General features: G+C 52.7%; 1 protein-coding gene across 5 annotated transcripts in view; it reads right to left on the reverse strand.

Annotated features, from left to right (window-relative positions):
• slc44a5b (solute carrier family 44 member 5b) overlaps nt 1-14602 on the reverse strand; it is a 273622-nt gene that overhangs the window by 155894 nt on the left and 103126 nt on the right. For 4 of the 5 annotated variants that reach the window (XM_080195084.1, XM_080195080.1, XM_080195085.1 and 1 more), the window contains exon 1: nt 5691-5788. The exons of the other annotated variant lie outside the window; for it this stretch is intronic. In XM_080195084.1, coding sequence (XP_080051210.1) covers nt 5691-5727 — 37 coding nt within the window. In that variant the 5' untranslated portion in view covers nt 5728-5788. Of the gene's footprint in view, nt 1-5690; nt 5789-14602 lie in introns of those variants that run through there. 5 annotated transcript variants of the gene reach the window in all.

Below are 14602 nucleotides of genomic sequence, written 5' to 3' on the forward strand. Positions count from 1 at the left end.
TTAGCGATGGAAAGGTGGTAGGACTGGAGGGTCTTAATGACATTACTGTTACTAGAGAGGTGGTGCTCGACAGACTATAACAGCCTGAGACCTTCCGGATGCTCTCTTCCCATCCAGATGTGGGTAATGAGCTTGTGGATTCTAATCGAGAGTTCCTCCTCAACTCCGTTCTAAACCGCCCCCTTTTTATCTTGAGGCTGTGCCCCCTAGTCCTACTGTCTTTTTTGAGCGGGAAGAGTCTCTCCACCTCTATCCTATCCATCCCATTCATCATCTTATACCCCAGTGTTATACAGAGACAGCCCCATCCCCACCAGTACTGTACCCCAGTGTAATACAGCAACAGACCCATCCCCACCAGTACTGTACCCCAGTGTTATACAGCGACAGACCCGTCCCCACCAGTACTGTACCCCAGTACAGACCCGTCCCCACCAGTACTGTACCCCAGTGTTATACAGCGACAGACCCGTCCCCACCAGTACTGTACCCCAGTGTTATACAGCGACAGACCCATCCCTACCAGTACTGTACCCCAGTGTTATACAGCGACAGACCTGTCCCCACCAGTACTGTACCCCAGTGTTATACAGCGACAGACCTGTCCCCACCAGTACTGTACCCCAGTGTTATACAGTGACAGACCTGTCCCCACCAGTACTGTACCCCAGTGTTATACAGCGACAGACCCGTCCCCACCAGTACTGTACCCCAGTGTTATACAGCGACAGACCCGTCCCTACCAGTACTGTACCCCAGTGTTATACAGCGACAGACCTGTCCCCACCAGTACTGTACCCCAGTGTTATACAGCGACAGACCCGTCCCTACCAGTACTGTACCCCAGTGTTATACAGTGACAGACCCGTCCCCACCAGTACTGTACCCCAGTGTTATACAGTGACAGACCCGTCCCCGCCAGTACTGTACCCCAGTGTTATACAGTGACAGACCCGTCCCCACCAGTACTGTACCCCAGTGTTATACAGAGTCAGACCCGTCCCCACCAGTACTGTACCCCAGTGTTATACAGCGACAGACCCATCCCCACCAGTACTGTACCCCAGTGTTATACAGCGACAGACCCATCCCTACCAGTACTGTACCCCAGTGTTATACAGCGACAGACCTGTCCCCACCAGTACTGTACCCCAGTGTTATACAGTGACAGACCTGTCCCCACCAGTACTGTACCCCAGTGTTATACAGCGACAGACCCGTCCCCACCAGTACTGTACCCCAGTGTTATACAGAGTCAGACCCGTCCCCACCAGTACTGTACCCCAGTGTTATACAGCGACAGACCCATCCCCACCAGTACTGTACCCCAGTGTTATACAGCGACAGACCCATCCCCACCAGTACTGTACCCCAGTGTTATACAGTGACAGACCCGTCCCCCTGTACCCCAGTGTTATACAGAGACAGACCCGTCCCCACCAGTACTGTACCCCAGTGTTATACAGAGACAGACCCGTCCCCACCAGTACTGTACCCCAGTGTTATACAGCGACAGACCCGTCCCCACCAGTACTGTACCCCAGTGTTATACAGCGACAGACCCATCCCCACCAGTACTGTACCCCAGTGTTATACAGTGACAGACCCGTCCCCCTGTACCCCAGTGTTATACAGAGACAGACCCGTCCCCACCAGTACTGTACCCCAGTGTTATACAGAGTCAGACCCGTCCCCACCAGTACTGTACCCCAGTGTTATACAGCGACAGACCCGTCCCCACCAGTACTGTACCCCAGTGTTATACAGTGACAGACCCGTCCCCCTGTACCCCAGTGTTATACAGAGACAGACCCGTCCCCACCAGTACTGTACCCCAGTGTTATACAGAGTCAGACCCGTCCCCACCAGTACTGTACCCCAGTGTTATACAGCGACAGACCCATCCCCACCAGTACTGTACCCCAGTGTTATACAGTGACAGACCCGTCCCCCTGTACCCCAGTGTTATACAGAGACAGACCCGTCCCCACCAGTACTGTACCCCAGTGTTATACAGAGACAGACCCGTCCCCACCAGTACTGTACCCCAGTGTTATACAGCGACAGACCCGTCCCCACCAGTACTGTACCCCAGTGTTATACAGAGACAGACCCGTCCCCACCAGTACTGTACCCCAGTGTTATACAGAGACAGACCTGTCCCCACCAGTACTGTACCCCAGTGTTATACAGCGACAGACCCGTCCCCACCAGTACTGTACCCCAGTGTTATACAGCGACAGACCCGTCCCCACCAGTACTGTACCCCAGTGTTATACAGAGACAGACCCGTCCCCACCAGTACTGTACCCCAGTGTTATACAGTGACAGACCCGTCCCCACCAGTACTGTACCCCAGTGTTATACAGCGACAGACCCATCCCCACCAGTACTGTACCCCAGTGTTATACAGCAACAGACACGTCCCCACCAGTACTGTACCCCAATGTTATACAGCGACAGACCCGTCCCCACCAGTACTGTACCCCTGTGTTATACAGCGACAGACCCGTCCCCACCAGTACTGTACCCCAGTGTTATACAGAGACAGACCCGTCCCCACCAGTACTGTACCCCAGTGTTATACAGCGACAGACCCGTCCCCACCAGTACTGTACCCCAGTGTTATACAGTGACAGACCCGTCCCCACCGGTACTGTACCCCAGTGTTATACAGCGACAGACCCGTCCCCACCAGTACTGTACCCCAGTGTTATACATGGTGTCAATGTCTGTTTGAAAGTTGCCGTTGTAAATCAGTTTGGAATATTCTGCCACATTACAGGTGCTATGTAAATGTAACTTCACACTGTGTGAGGCGGGTTAATCCCTCACTGGTTAATATTTGTTGAGCTCAGTTATTACTGTTGTTTTGGCTGTTGCTGTCACTCAGTGACAGAGTTAAGGAGCAGCACTGACTGCGACACAACGGGCCTGGAGCCCAGGAACTGCCTCAAACTGTGCGTGGCAGCTCTGTGCCTGCGAGGTGTCTCTGGGGGGAGCCCAGGGCACCGTGTGCCATGGAGCAGTGTCTAAACAACAACAACACTCAGTGTCAAAGCAGCTAATCTCTCTCACACCTGCCTCACTAAACTCATTGTTTAAATAGTGGAGAAAGTGAGTGAGAGAGAGGGAGGGAGAGAGATAGAGAGAAGTTTCAGGTGTGTGTTGTTGATAAAATTGGGCTGGAGGGTGGAGGCTGGTGGGTTGGAGGGTGAGAGGGTTCTATCTCAGGGGGCAGCAATTCTGACCAGCCCCAAGCAAGATTAAACAGTCAGATTGGACCTTTGGGATACAGATTGGAATTCCACATTCTCTCCACCTCAGCCAGTGAGTGAGACCGACAGGGACACAGCAGCACCCTGGTTCACCTTTCTTCTCTCTCACTCTCAGCTCACACACTCTGACTCACTGAGTTTAACTCCAAGGCAGGTTAGAACAATCTGACAGGATTGAACAGACTGGGACACAAGAACTTTTCAAATGATTCTGAGATTTGATGGGGTAGAGCATCGAGAAAATAATTCCCCTGGTGAACAACATCAGAACTGGGGGCCAAATCCATCAGACACTAATAATATTCAGCTGGGAATTCAGGGGAAACATCTTTACCCAGGGAGTGGGGAGAGTGCGGGACTCGCTCCCACGGGGAGCGGGGAGAATGTGGGACTCGCTCCCACGGGGAGCGGGGAGAATGTGGGACTCGCTCCCACGGGGAGTGGGGAGAATGTGGGACTCGCTCCCACGGGGAGTGGGGAGAATGTGGGACTCGCTCCCACGGGGAGTGGGGAGAATGTGGGACTCGCTCCCACGGGGAGTGGGGAGAATGTGGGACTCGTTCCCGGGGGAGTGGGGAGAATGTGGGACTCGCTCCCGGGGGAGTGGGGGAGAATGTGGGACTCGTTCCCGGGGGAGTGGGGAGAATGTGGGACTCGCTCCCACGGGGAGTGGGGAGAATGTGGGACTCACTCCCACGGGGAGTGGGGAGAATGTGGGACTCGCTCTCACAGGGAGTGGGGAGAATGTGGGACTCGCTCCCACAGGGAGTGGAGAGAATGTGGGACTCGCTCCCACGGGGAGTGGGGAGAATGTGGGACTCGCTCCCACGGGGGGAGTGGGGAGAATGTGGGACTCACTCCCACGGGGAGTGGGGAGAATGTGGGACTCGCTCACGGGGGAGTGGGGAGAATGTGGGACTCGCTCCCACGGGGGGAGTGGGGAGAATGTGGGACTCGCTCCCACGGGGGGAGTGGGGAGAATGTGGGACTCGCTCCCACGGGGGGAGTGGGGAGAATGTGGGACTCACTCCCACGGGGAGTGGGGAGAATGTGGGACTCGCTCACGGGGGAGTGGGGAGAATGTGGGACTCGCTCCCACAGGGGGAGTGGGGAGAATGTGGGACTCGCTCACGGGGGAGTGGGGAGAATGTGGGACTCGCTCCCACGGGGAGTGGGGAGAATGTGGGACTCGCTCCCACGGGGGGAGTGGGGAGAATGTGGGACTCGCTCCCACGGGGGGAGTGGGGAGAATGTGGGACTCGCTCCCACGGGGGGAGTGGGGAGAATGTGGGACTCGCTCCCGGGGGAGTGGGGGAGGTGAACAGTGCCGATATATTTCAGGAGAAAATTGGATAAACAAGTGAGGAAGAAAGGAATAGAAGGAGATGCTGATAGGCTGAGAGGAAGAGGGGGTGGGAGGAGACTGGTATGGAGCAGAAACACCAGCACGGAACAGCTGGGCCGAATGGCCTGCTCACTGAAACTTACAACAGAGTAGCAGACCATTCAGCCAGTCAGGTTTGTGCTAGCTCTTTGAAATTGGTGGTACTTGGCCCCACACACCCCAACATTCCATCCATAAATCCAACTCTCTGCTCAAGGCTGCAGGAGAAATTCCTCGGATTCTGCCCAGCAGCCAGAGGGGGAAAGCAGGGGGTGGGGGGGACAGAGAGAGGGGGTGGAGAGGCAGACAGAGAGAGAGAGAGGTGAGGGTGGAGAGACACAGAGAGAGAGAGGTGAGGGTGGAGAGACACAGAGAGAGAGAGGTGAGGGTGGAGAGACACAGAGAGAGAGAGGTGAGGGTGGAGAGACACAGAGAGAGAGAGGTGAGGGTGGAGAGACACAGAGAGAGAGAGGTGAGGGTGGAGAGACACAGAGAGAGAGAGGTGAGGGTGGAGAGACACAGAGAGAGAGAGGTGAGGGTGGAGAGACACAGAGAGAGAGAGGTGAGGGTGGAGAGACACAGAGAGAGAGAGGTGAGGGTGGAGAGACACAGAGAGAGAGAGGTGAGGGTGGAGAGGCAGACAGAGAGAGAGAGGTGAGGGTGGAGAGACACAGAGAGAGAGAGGTGAGGGTGGAGAGAGAGAGAGAGGTGAGGGTGGAGAGGCAGACAGAGAGAGAGAGGTGAGGGTGGAGAGACACAGAGAGAGAGAGGTGAGGGTGGAGAGACACAGAGAGAGAGAGGTGAGGGTGGAGAGACACAGAGAGAGAGAGGTGAGGGTGGAGAGAGAGAGAGAGGTGAGGGTGGAGAGAGAGAGAAAGGTGAGGGTGGAGAGGCAGACAGAGAGAGAGAGGTGAGGGTGGAGAGAGAGAGAGAGGTGAGGGTTTTGAGACAGGGAGAGGTGAGGGTGAGTGTGGGGGGACACACCAGTCCCTGGTGATGGGCTCTCTCTCTGTCAGTGAATCGCTTACCGTGTTTGCCGTAGTAATCAGCCTGCTGACGGACCATGCTCCAGGATAACAGCAGCGCTGTGTAATCCAGCCCAGTAACCTCTCACTTCCTTAAACAGACAGCCAGCTCCAAACCAGGTTAACGTTTAAACAGAGGGAGAGACACTGCCATGTGATCCGAAATGTTTACTGGGAATTCTTGCTCGGGGGGGTGCAGTGATGTAGGGAGGGTGGTCAGTCACTCAGAGTGTGGGGGGCAGGTGGGGGGCTATCACTGGGAGAAGCAGAGACTGTACCAGGGTCAGAGCCTCACAACAAGATTCCACCGTCCAGCATTCAGACTGGCAGAGTCTGGAAAGCTGGAACCCAGCCCAATATCTCATTCAAAAATTTCTCAATCTCTGCAAAACCACCCACCCACTATCTCTGTAACCTCCTCCAGCCCCTACACCTCTCCCTATCTCTGAAACCTCCTCCAGCCTCTACACCTCTCCCTATCTCTGAAACCTCCTCCAGCCCCTACACCCCCTCCCTATCTCTGTAACGTCCTCCAGCCCCTACACCCCTCCCTATCTCTGTAACGTCCTCCAGCCCCTACACCCCTCCCTATCTCTGAAACCTCCTCCAGCCCCTACACCCCTCCCTATCTCTGAAACCTCCTCCAGCTCCTACACCCCCTCCCTATCTCTGTAACCTCCTCCAGCCCCTACACCCCTCCCTATCTCTGTAACCTCCTCCAGCCCCTACACCCCTCCCTATCTCTGAAACCTCCTCCAGCTCCTACACCCCCTCCCTATCTCTGTAACCTCCTACACCCCTCCCTATCTCTGTAACCTCCTACACCCCTCCCTATCTCTGTAACCTCCTCCAGCCCGTACACCCCTCCCTGTCTCTGTAACCTCCTCCAGCCCCGACACCCCTCCCTGTCTCTGTAACCTCCTCCAGCCCCTACACCCCTCCCTATCTCTGTAACCTCCACCAGCCCCTACACCCCTCCCTGTCTCTGTAACCTCCTCCAGCTCCTACACCCCCTCCCTATCTCTGTAACCTCCTCCAGCCCCTACACCTCCTCTCTATCTCTGTAACCTCCTCCAGCCCCTACACCCCTCCCTATCTCTGTAACCTCCTCCAGCCCCTACACCTCCTCTCTATCTCTGTAACCTCCTCCAGCCCCTACACCCCCTCCCTATCTCTGTAACCTCCTCCAGCCCCTACACCCCTCCCTATCTCTGTAACCTCCTCCAGCCCCTACACCCCTCCCTATCTCTGTAACCTCCTCCAGCCCCTACACCCCTCCCTATCTCTGTAACCTCCTCCAGCCCCTACACCCCTCCCTATCTCTGTAACCTCCTCCAGCCCCTACACCCCTCCCTATCTCTGTAACCTCCTCCAGCCCCTACACCTCCTCTCTATCTCTGTAACCTCCTCCAGCCCCTACACCCCCTCCCTATCTCTGTAACCTCCTCCAGCCCCTACACCCCTCCCTATCTCTGTAACCTCCTCCAGCCCCTACACCCCTCCCTATCTCTGTAACCTCCTCCAGCCCCTACACCCCTCCCTATCTCTGTAACCTCCTCCAGCCCCTACACCCCTCCCTATCTCTGTAACCTCCTCCAGCCTCTATGTAAGAACATAAGAAATAGGAGCAGGAGTCGGCCATCCAGCCCCTCGATCCTGCCCCGCCATTCAATAAGATCATGGCTGATCTGAAGTGGATCAGTTCCACTTTCCCGCTTTCTGCCCATAACCCTTAATCCCCTTGCCTATCAGAAACCTATCTACCCGCGTCTTAAATATATTTAGCGAGGCAGCCTCCACCACTTCAACGGGCAGAGAATTCCAGAGATTCACCACCCTTTGAGTGAAGAAGTTCCTCCTCAACTCTGTTCTAAACTGCCCACCCCTTATATTGAGGCTGTGCCCTCTAGTCCTGTTGTCCTTTCTGAGGGGGAAGAATCTCTCTACCTCTACCCTATCCATCCCTTTCATTATCTTATACGTCTCTATAAGATCCCCTCTCATCCTTCTAAACTCCAACGAGTACAGACCCAGTCTATTTAGTCTCTCTTCATAGTCCAACCCCCTCATCTCCGGTATCAGCCTAGTGAACCTCCTCTGCACGCCCTCCAAGGCCAAAATATCCTTGCGCAAGTGAAGCGACCAAAACTGCACACAGTACTCCAGCTGCGGCCTCACCAGTGCCCTGTACAGTTGCAGCAAGACCTCCCTACTTTTATATTCAATTCCCCTCGCTATGAAGGCCAGCATCCCATTCGCCTTCTTGATCACCTGCAGACTGGGTTTTTGCGACTCATGCACAAGGACCCCCAGGTCCCTCTGCACCGTAGCATGCTGCAGCTTTTCGCCCTTTAAATAGTAATCCCTCCGACTATTATTCCTGCCAAAGTGGATAACCTCACACTTGCCAACATTGTACTCCATCTGCCAGGTCCTCGCCCACTCGCTTAGCCTATCCAGATCCCTCTACAGACTTTCCACACCCTCCGCACAATTTGCTTTTCCACTCATCTTCCTGTCATCAGCAAATTTCGACACCCTACACTCAGCCCCCTCCTCCAGATCATCTATATAAATGGTAAATAGCTGAGGCCCCAGCACCGATCCCTGGGGCACTCCACTAGTCACCAACCGCCAACCAGAATAGCACCCATTGACCCCCACTCTCTGCCTCCTATTAGACAGCCAATCCTCTATCCACGCTAACACCTTACCCCCAACTCCATGCCCCCTGACCTTCTGAAGCAACCTTTTGTGTGGGACCTTATCAAACGCCTTTTGAAAATTGACATGACTGTCAATCAACCGAATCAAAACTCACATGACTCTGCATACTGAGTCTAAAATCCCAGGAGAACCTGAATAAACAAAAGATCCATTAACTCTGCAAATGTAACACATTCCAGGTTAAAATCAGCTGGCTTTCTGCAGGTTTCCCAGAGAAATCCACTCTTCAAACAAAACACTTCCTCTTGAAGCAGCCCCACCTTAAACACAAAATAGAGCAAAATGGCACGGCATCATCCCACTGGGCCATGTGGAGCTTGAAGGGCAAGTGGGGATGGATGTGGCAATCCACAGGCCTCTAAATTAATTTGCCATTAAACTTGTTGAAGAGTTTGCTAACAGGCTGGGGTTAGAATCAAATATTCAAATTGTCGGGCTGGAGGAGCAGACATTCTGGGACGGGCTGGGGCTCAGCTGTCAGGAGGGCCAGGGAGAGAAATTATCCACCGTGTTGTCGCAAACAAAATGGAATGGGCAAATGGAGGGCCTGGCACAGGCGCAGAGTCCCCACCGCTTGTGGAGAGCAGAGTGAGGACGGAGTGTTTGGATGTCGGTGTGGGCTGGTGGGTTTTCAGCTCCTCTCTTCTCCATTCCACCCATCGTGGCTGCTTTTCCCTTTGGAGAATCGGGCTCCCTCGAGATGTCCCACCTTCCCCCCAATACCGGCGTCACTGATTGGGCACCAAACTCACCTCCAAGCCAGTTAAGGCCTTTGATTTAAAATGGTTTTTAACCTGGGAATGGTTCAGGTTCCTGATCGGGGATTGAAAAGCCAGCCCCTGGAGTTTGTAGGAATCCCTTTGTGTCCCAGAGCGATACTTACTGAGTCAATGTGGACATGTCACTGGCCACAGCGTGGGGAGTGGACACTAATTCAAGTGTTTTTGTTCCCCCTGTCTGGTATTTCTGAAAGAATTCACTTATTTCTGAAAAGAAAGGGAGCTGTAAATGTCAGAATTCTCTCCTTCAACGTTCTCCCACTGAGTGAATTCCCAGACATTCTCCTCGCAGCTGCTCCAGGGAATGTGGAATGGGGGAGGGTCACTCACCGAGGAACAGGGCACAGAATTCATTTCACTACCTCAGAAAGCTGAGACCACAGTGCCAAGACTGTCCCTGCCTCGATATCTCAAAGGCCACAGAGGAGGACGTGAATAATTTGCGGGGTGTTAGCGATGGAAAGGTGGTAGGACTGGAGGGTCTTAATGACATTACTGTTACCAGAAAGGCGGTGCTCGACAGACTGGAGGGACTGATTGTGGACAAGTCCCCAGGACCGGATGGAATGCATCCGAGGGTTCTGAAAGAAATGGCGGAGGTGATAGTGGATGCCTTGGTGATTATTTTCCAAACGTCGCTGGATTCCGGGGAAGTGCCGGAAGATTGGAAAACGGCTAATGTTACGCCGTTGTTTAAGAAGGGTGGCAGGCAAAAGGCGGGGAATTATAGGCCGGTTAGTTTAACGTCTGTTGTAGGTAAAATGTTAGAATCCGTGATCAAGGAGGAAACAGCGAGGCATCTTGAGGAGAATTGTTTGGTAGAGCAGACGCAGCACGGTTTCGTTAAGGGGAAGTCGTGTCTGACGAATTTATTGGAGTTCTATGAGGATGTGTCTAGGGCGGTGGATAGAGGAGAGCCGGTGGATGTGGTCTTTCTTGATTTTCAGAAGGCGTTTGACAAAGTGCCTCACAAGAGGTTATTGCAGAAGGTCAGGGGGCATGGAGTTGGGGGTAGGGTGTTAGCGTGGATAGGGGATTGGCTGTCAAATAGGAGGCAGAGAGTAGGGGTCAATGGGTGCTATTCGGATTGGCGGTTGGTGACTAGTGGAGTGCCCCAGGGGTCGGTGCTGGGGCCTCAGCTTTTTACCATTTATATAGATGATCTGGAGGAGGGAACTGAGTGTATGGTGTCGAAATTTGCTGATGACACCAAGATTGGTGGAACGGCAAATTGCGCGGAGGGTGTGGAGAGTCTGCAGAAGGATCTAGATAGGCTGGGCGAATGGGCCAGGAACTGGCAAATGGAATTTAATGTTGGCAAGTGCGAGGTGGTCCACTTTGGTAGGAAGAATGGTAGGAAGGACTATTACTTACGTGGCGAAAAACTGCAGCAGGCGACGGTGCAGAGGGATCTCGGGGTCCTTGTGCATGAGTCGCAAAAACCCAGCTTGCAGGTGCAGCAGGTGGTCAGGAAGGCGAATGGGATGCTGGCCTTCATAGCGAGGGGGATTGAATATAAAAGTAGGGAGGTCTTGCTGCAGCTGTATAGGGCACTGGTGAGGCCGCAGCTGGAGTACTGTGTGCAGTTTTGGTCACCGCACTTACGCAAGGATATTTTAGCCTTGGAGGGAGTGCAGAGGAGGTTTACTAGGCTGATGTTGGAGTTGAGGGGGTTGAACTATGAGGAGAGACTGAATAAACTAGGCTTGTACTCGTTAGAGTTTAGAAGAATGAGGGGAGATCTCATTGAGACGTATAAGATGATGAATGGGATGGATAGGATAGAGGTGGAGAGACTCTTCCCGCTCAGAAAGGACAGTAGGACTAGGGGGCACAGCCTCAAGATAAAGGGGGGGGGGGCGGTTTAGAACGGAGTTGAGGAGGAACTTCTTCACTCAAAGGGTGGTGAATCTCTGGAATTCTCTGCCCGTTGAAGTGGTGGAGGCTGCCTCGCTAAATATTTTTAAGACGCGGGTTGATGGGTTTTTGATAAGCGAGGGGATTAAGGGTTATGGGGAGAGGGCGGGAGAGTGGAACTGAGCCACGACAGATCAGCCATGATCTTATTGAATGGCGGGGCAGGCTCGAAGGGCTAGATGGCCGACTCCTGCTCCTATTTCTTATGTTCTTATGTTCTTATAACTCACTGCACAACCTCTCACCAACAACCCAATGTTGAAGTATCTCAGCCTCGCTCTGGACAGGGCATTCAACCAGAACACCAGAGTCCAGATTAAACCAGAGTGAACCTGATGTGGAAACCAGTCAGCTCCACAGAGCTTCCATGAGGCACGTTACACACTGCCTCATGGAATCCCTACAGAGCAGGAACATAGAACATTACAGCGCAATACAGGCCCTTCGGCCCTTGATATTGCACCAACCTGTGGAACCAACTTAAAGCCCATCTAACCTACACTATTCCAATATCATCCAAATGTTTATTCAATGACCATTTAAATGCCCTTAATGTTGGCGAGTCCACTACTGCTGCAGGCAGGGCATTCCACGTCCTTACTACTCTCTGAGTAAAGAATCTACCTCTGACATCTGTCCAATATCTATCACCCCTCAATTTAAAACTATGTCCCCTCATGCTAGCCATCCCCATCTGAGGAAAAAGGCTCTCACTATCCACCCTATCCAATCCTCTCATCATCTTATATGCCTCTATTAAGTCACCTCTTAACCTTCTTCTCTCTAACAAAAATAACCTCAAGTCCCTCAGCCTTTCCTCATAAGACCCTCCCACCATACCAGGCAACATCCTGGTAAACCTCCTCTGCACCCTTTCCAATGCCTCCACATCTTTCCTATAATGCGGCAACCAGAACTGTACGCAATACTCCAAGTGCGGCTGCATCAGAGTTTTGTACAGTTGCAACATGACCTCACGGCTCCGAAACCCAATCCCTCTACCAATAAAAGCTAACACACCGTGCGCCTTCTGAACAACCTTATCAACCTGGGTGCCAACTTTCAGGGATCTATGCACATGTACCCCGAGATCTCTCTGCTCATCCACACTACCAAGTAAAGCATTCGGCCCATCGAGCCTGCACCAACAACAATCCCGCCAAGGCCCTACCCCCGTAGGTCCACATATTTGCCCACTAATCTCCCTGACACGAAGGGGCAATTTAGCACAGCCAATCAACCTATCCTGCACATCTTTGTACTGTGGGAGGAAATCCAACCACACACAGGGTGAACATACAAACTCCACACAGACAGTGACCATTGTCAAAGGCCACACTTGGAATACTGTGTACAGTTCTGGTCACCCTATTATAGGAAGGATATTGTTAAACTCGAAAGAGTGCAGGAAAGGTTTATTAGGATGCGACCGGGACTTGATGGTTTGAGTTATAAGGAGAGGCTGGATAGACTGGGACATTTTCTCTGGAGCGTAGGAGGCTGAGGGGTGATCTTATAGAGGTCTATAAAATAATGAGGGGCACAGATCAGCTAGATAGTCAATATCTTTTCCCCAAAGGTAGGGGAGTCTAAAACTAGAGGGCATAAGTTTAAGGTGAGAGGGGAGAGATACGAAAGTGCCCAAAGGGGCAATTTTTTCACACAGAGGGTGGTGAGTGTCTGGAACAAGCTGCCAGAGGTAGTAGTAGAGGCGGGTACAATTTTGTCTTTTAAAAAGCATTTAGACAGTGACAAGGGTAAGATGGGTATAGGGCCAGTCGTGGGCAATTGGGACTAGCTTAGTGGTAAAAACTGGGCAGCAAGGACAAGTTGGGCCAAAGGGCCTGTTTCCATGTTGTAAATCTATGACTCAAGGCTGGAATTGAACCCAGGACCCTGGCACTGTGAGGCAGCAGTGCTAACCACTGTGCCACCCAGCTCACTGAGCTAATTCTGTTGAGCTTGGTTCAGGAGCTGCCTCACAAACGTGCTGCGGATCTGCCTCTGGGGAGTCAGGAGGATTATTTCTGGGACATTGAGACCAACATAGCTCGGGTGGCTTCCTGCGCTGGCCCAGAATGAACTTGCTGCTGTTCTCAGGGAACTCAATCTTCTCAAAGAACACCACCGGTTAACAGCTGGAAAAATATTCCATTAACACAGGATCTCAACATAGAAACACTACACGAGATCCCACAATCCTGACTGAAACATGCCCCACACCCAGGAAACTATAAATAGTCCCATCCCTCAATGGACACTGCCCCTCCAAACGCCAACATCACAAACCACAGCCCGGCAGCTAACACAAGTGCTGATGTCCAAGATTTCAGTCTCCCTAAGGGAATCTGGACAAGTCCAAACCACCGGGAATGGGCCAGGGAACAATGTGGCCACTCACTCCCCGAGTGGAATGTGAGGAACAGCTCAAATTGCGACTGTGTGTCTGACCATCACTCACACACTGAACCCCTGCCCTGAGAGAGCCAGTCCCGGTGGCATCTCAACCAATCACACTGCATCGGCTAAACCATTGAGTGGGTCCTTAACCTCGACATTGATCCACGGTGGCATAGGGGGATGGCACGGTGGCACAATAGTTAGCACTGCTGCCTCACTGCACCAGGGACCCGGGTCTGATTCCTGGCTTGGGTCACTGTCTGTGTGGAGTCTGCACGTTCTCCCCGTGTCTGCATGGGTTTCCTCCAGGTGCTCCGGTTTCCTCCCACAGTCTGAAAGACTTGGTAGTTAGGTGCTTTGGCCGTGTGAAATTCTCCCTCAGTGTACCCGAACAGGCGCCGCCGAAGTGTGGCAACTAGGGGATTTTCACAGTAACTTCATTGCAGTGTTAATGTCAGCCTACTTGTGACACTAATAAATAAACTTTAAACTTTGGGAACTGCTTCCCCAGCCGAAGAAATAAATCAAACCTCAGTGCGGTATTGAGGGAGTGCTGCTTAGTCAGAGGTGCTGTTTTTTCTTGGATGGGGCCCTCACAGCTGAAGGTAAATGATCCCACATCACCATGGAAAGAAAAACTCGGGAGATTTCTCTGGTGTCCTGGTTACGGTGCAGAGGGAGACCATTGGCACTGGCTTACACTGTACAGTTAACCACTCAGCCCCATTCCCCCTGCTCTGTTAGAATCATGGAATCATCCAGCACAGAAGAGGCCCTTTCGCCCATCAAGTCCGCACTGACAAGGGTCCTTTAAAGACAAGGATAGATAGATTTTTGAACAGTAAAGGAATTAAGGGTTATGGTGAGCGGGCGGGTAAGTGGAACTGAGTCCACAAAAAGATCAGCCATGATCTTATTGAATGGCGGGGCAGGCTCGAGGGGCCAGATGGCCGACTCCTGCTCCTAGTTCTTATGTTTTTATGACATTTCCCTGAATTACCAATCCAATCTCCCATTCACTTCCATTCCCATTTCTTCACCCTCAGGTGCAGAAGGTTGCTGGTTGTTATGGCTTGTCGTATAAGAATCTTC

The sequence above is a fragment of the Carcharhinus amblyrhynchos genome, chromosome 9 (assembly GCF_965287045.1).
Source record: "Carcharhinus amblyrhynchos chromosome 9, sCarAmb.v2.hapA, whole genome shotgun sequence".
Classification (NCBI taxonomy): domain Eukaryota; kingdom Metazoa; phylum Chordata; class Chondrichthyes; order Carcharhiniformes; family Carcharhinidae; genus Carcharhinus; species Carcharhinus amblyrhynchos.